The following is a 4,804-nucleotide window of genomic DNA, read 5'->3' as shown; positions in this document are numbered from 1 at the left end:
AAAGAGAACAAAGCATTCTGGCAGATCTCTCAAAATATACATTAGACTGCTATTGGTTGTCTTTGAGCTTCAATCCTAATTTCTTCCTTCATTTTCCTTATGAACTCTTCAAATTTTTTGTTTAACTCATCATTTGCAGCTGCTGGTGCTTCTTCCTCATCTTCTGGTCCCACCACTACCCCACTTTCTTCTTCTTCTTCTTCTTCTACTTCCTCTTTCCCTTCATCTTCTGCGATAAAAGCTTCTGCAAGTTCTTCCTCTTCATCTTCTTCCTGTTCTTGTTCTCTTTTAGCTACAAAACGGACATTCTCTGCCGACCCAGTACTTCTCACATGGACTTCCTCGTCAACAACTGATGCCTTCATAGCAGACACATCAGAATCCGAGTATGCACCGCCAAGATCAGTCTGATCAGAAGGTGAAGAGCTGCAAGAAACAGAGCTTTTGGCTAGAACAGCAAGTATTCCAAAACAAATGAGAAACATGTACTTCCTTTCCAGGGTGTGCGTGAAGAGTGAGAAAAGGGACGTGGAAAAGAAGACGCTGAAGGAATGGGGAAAGCAGCAGAAGCAGCCTGAGGAAGAGCAAAGAAGCAAAGAAAATAGAGAGACTGAGAGAACAAGCTGTAAAGTCCTTTTCAAGATCTGGAACTTGTCGATTTTGTCAGCAGTTTGGAGCTTCTGATCCTCGTTTTTCTCCATCTTTGTTTGTTGTTTCTTTGTAAGCAATAGGGGGAGTTTTTTGTTGAGAGGAATCCTATGATCAGGGGATGGCCTTGAAAGGGGTGTTTTTGTTTTTGTTTGTGTTTGTGTTTGTTGGGTTCTTTGAATTGGTATGTTGTGTGAACATGATGAAGTCCCTCTCTCAATTTATACAAGTCTTAAACTGCTATACTTGAGTAATGTTAGGGACCATCTTTTTATTCTTTTTTTATTTTTTTAAAGCTGATGTGGCTTTTAAAATCAACATTTGATCAAAATTCAAAGTGGAGTGAGAGAGCTCTTGTGAAGATCTACCTGTCTAAGTAGGTGGACATGCTGGTTTGGTAGTCACCCCTCCGTTGGATTTGGCCCTCATAGTAGAATCAATCTAGTTTATTTATTTATTTATTATAAATTTATAATATAACATACAAATGACCAATGAATAATGATGACTTTGTTCGATGGACAGGTTTTAACCCTCTGAAACATTTCGTTGCTTGCTATGTCCTTCCTCGTCTTTGGGTGCCTAGGTGTTATTATAGCATAATTTTATGAGTAATATTATATACTACATTTTTATTTTGTAATGTTGCCAAGACAATCTCAACAAACTTTTGGATTTAATTTTTTTAAAACAAGAACTTATCAAATGGTAGGTTTGAAGTACCATGACAGCAATATCGAGAGGTAGTTGAAAAATAAAAATATAATTTATAAAATTACTCATTTTATATTTTATTCAAATCCCAATTATTGTATTCAAAGTAATTAAATGTTGCGATATTATCACATCAATCAATGTTATTTTTAAAATATGAAGAAAATTGTGATGTTGAGGAGATATACGTTGAATTGTTCAAAGTGATGATAGCTAATAACTTCTAATTGATGTAACAATTTAAAAACAATGATTGGTTTCGAAGAAATCTTTGCAACAAGTATATATGGAAGGAAGTGTGTTTTTAAAAACGCTTAAAACCATAATTACATTTTTAAAATGTAGCTGGGTCCCCGTGTCATGCGGAATGAGGAGTGATAATTAAATTAATAAAACAAGAATAAGGACTAAGAAGTAATTAATTAGTAAACAAAGTTCCTGTTTTATTTGGATTCTTCTAGGTGGATATATTGGATTTATAAAATTATTAAAAATATATATATTTTCCAATTCTATCTACCTCTGCATAGACTGCATAAGTTTCCACATGCAGTACGTAAGAAAAACTTGAAGCGGCTTCAAATCCATGGCATAACAAGATCATCAAGCTAGCCATAGAAAACGATCAAAATGATGTCTGCGATATCCGAGGAGTACGAGGAAGAGAGTTCAAGTAGTGATGATCTGTTCGAGATCAACCATGAATATGATTACGAGGGTAGTTTGTTTTCTTTTGATTTTCTGAAATGGAACGACAGCGTTTTTGTGGCGGTGGGGAAGAAGGAGTCACGCTCAAGCATGGATGCGCTGATGTGGACGCTCAGGTACCTTGTTACTCCCTCCACCGTCCTTCATCTCATACATGTCTTTCCTCCGATACGCCACATTCCAAGCCCATGTAAGCCCTCTATCTCTCTCTTTCTCTTTGTGTCTCGCAACTAAATTAAAAAAGCTTTATTGTAGAAGTACTTCCAAATTAAGGGTATAAATGTTAATATCATTTTGAATTTTTTCTTTTAATTTTGATTTGAAAAGTTATTTGATGTAATTCACTACTTCTTTGTGTGGTCCATATTTGAAAATTTTTTTGATAGAAATTTAATTGAGAAAATATTTTGAAAAAACAGAATTATAGACCTAAAGACCGACTTGCACTTGCATTTTTTTTTAACAAAGATCTACTAAAAATGCGACACTTGTAGATGAGTTTTCAATATTATTTTGAAAAAAAAAAAACTAAAAAACAAATAAAATTCCATTGGTAAAAATGGGGTGGCCGACCACTTTCATTTTCGCCAAAGGGGTGGTTGCATGAACCATTCCAAGGTTCGGCCACCGATTAATTACTTGCAATATGGGGGTGGCTCAACCACTCCCATTTGGCTTGGAGTGGTTTCGGCCACCCCTACAACCAGTTTGATGGTGGTCGAATCATTCTCATAATTCTTGGCTCTTTGGCAATCATTGGATTGACCAACTAGCTAAGAAAAGGTTGGACAATTTTTTTTGGCTAACGTGCCACATCGTATTGTAACATGTGGGAGTAAAGAGGGTGAGAGTATGAGAGTAAAACATCTCTACTATTTTCTTTTAAATGTGTTAAAATATTATCGCATAAAAATAAATTTTTTTTTTTTTTTTTTTTTTTTAAAAAAAAAACATTTATAAAACTGTTATCTTAAGCAAACCAGCAAACTAAATTAAGATTTTTTTTTTTTTTCTTTCATTTTATGATGATAGTAGGAATGCTTCCAAGAAGTCAAGTGAAACCAGAAATGGTGAAGAGCTACGTGTCCCAAGAAAGGGGCAAGAGAAAGAAACTTCTTCAAAAGTTTCTTGACACATGCTCTACTTCCAAGGTAACGATCTTTACCAATTTTTTATAGAAATGGTCGTATATGACTCGCATGTAAGGTTAATTCTTCTTTTACCTCTTACTTTTTGTAAGAATGAAACAGGTAAAGGTTGATCTTCAACTCATTGAAAGTGATAACATTGTTAAGGCTATTCTGAACCTCATCCCAGCTCTCAATATAACAAAACTAGTGCTTGGAACCGCAAAATTAAGGTACAATATCCAAATATACAATAACAACCAATTTGGATCCCTATATTCCAACCCAAATTTCTTGAAATTCGGGTTGGGTAGGGAATGAAAGAGGGGCTTTTGGGCTCGAGATGGTCCAAAGCCTAAAGATTTGCCTGGACATCCCAACCCGGCAGCCCCCTCTCTTATTTCTTATTAAAATTTGTTGGAATTCAGGTATAGTAATAACAAGGATGTAGACATTTTGAATTTCCATATATAGAATTGTCTTATTAATTAGTATTAAAAATTGGAAAGGAAATCGAAGAAGAGGGGTAGTGGGATTGCTGATCAGATCCTCCATAATGCACCGGATGGCTGTGAGATTAAGATCATCTACGAAGGGAATGAAGCCATTGGCCCGATGATTAGGTGGTCCTCTACACGCAGGAATAGCAGTAAGTCAAAGCCAATATGGATAGCTATATGCAAGTACTTCAAAAAGAAACTATGGAAAAAGGCTAATTAGAGGAGCTAGCCTGTTTAGGGCTCGTTTGTTATAAAAAAAAAATTTTGAGGGATTTTTTTGCCTTCTAGTTATAATATGACATAAATGGAATTTGAGTGGTTTTTGTTTTGAGTAATCTATTAATATTTTTATTTTTTTCCTAATAAACAAAAAGTTGTACTTAAAAAGTGTTACCAACTGTGCTGTTTATCTTTGAAGAGAATACAATAGTATTTATCTACATTTATTTTTATAAAACACTTAGAGTTGTTTAGGTGACCGATTAAAAATTGCTCCGCATCCGCTATCAGTCTATCTACATGGGTTATGGACAGATTTTCAACTTAACTCTGAACGGGCAAATACCATACTCGCTTATTCACACATATGCGGGCGGATAGCGGAATATTGTTAGGCAGAGGCGGATATATATATATATAGTTCTTCTTATTGAGACTCTATTTCTATGTGCTTCATTCATTTAGTATTGAGTAATGCTATAAGGAAGACTACAGCCCTCCCAAATGCGATGTGACCTTTAATATCACAATTGAATTTAAGATGATCATTATTGAATTTTAATTTATTGATGATTTTAAAAGCCACATTACAATTTAGAAGACTCAATTATAGGGACTCTAGTACTCCTCCTAGATTATAAACCAATATAATACATATGATTTTTTGTTTGTTTATATATAATTTTTAATTAAAGAAAAAAGCATTTATTCCTTGTTTAAATCATGATTGCTTTTTTGCTTGGCAAATGGGACATATTAGCTATGTTTGGGGAGAGCGTGGCCCGGCACTGTAGCTGGAACGGCACTGTTCCAGCTACAGTGCCAACTGACACGTGGCGTCAGAAATTGATTTTTTTTTTTTTTTTAAATCAAAATTAAAAAAAAAAA

The 4,804-nt window shown here is 34.6% G+C and overlaps 2 protein-coding genes across 2 annotated transcripts; one reads left to right on the top strand and one right to left on the bottom strand.

Annotated features, from left to right (window-relative positions):
* Window positions 1–15: 15 nt before the first annotated feature.
* Window positions 16–893, bottom strand: LOC132172422 (uncharacterized). Its single transcript, XM_059583921.1, has one exon. The coding sequence runs from the start codon at window positions 699–701 to the stop codon at window positions 42–44; it is 660 nt and encodes a 219-aa protein (XP_059439904.1). The 5' UTR covers window positions 702–893; the 3' UTR covers window positions 16–41.
* Window positions 894–1,995: 1,102 nt separating this feature from the next.
* LOC132170198 (U-box domain-containing protein 35-like) lies at window positions 1,996–3,917 on the top strand. The gene is made up of 4 exons (XM_059581087.1): window positions 1,996–2,260; window positions 3,103–3,221; window positions 3,321–3,430; window positions 3,707–3,917. Exons 1-4 carry the CDS (start codon window positions 1,996–1,998, stop codon window positions 3,915–3,917), a joined length of 705 nt encoding a protein of 234 aa, XP_059437070.1.
* Window positions 3,918–4,804: the final 887 nt, after the last annotated feature.

Source organism: Corylus avellana, chromosome ca2, assembly GCF_901000735.1.
Source record: "Corylus avellana chromosome ca2, CavTom2PMs-1.0".
Classification (NCBI taxonomy): Eukaryota; Viridiplantae; Streptophyta; class Magnoliopsida; order Fagales; family Betulaceae; genus Corylus; species Corylus avellana.
This window is presented reverse-complemented; position numbering and strand designations above follow the sequence as displayed.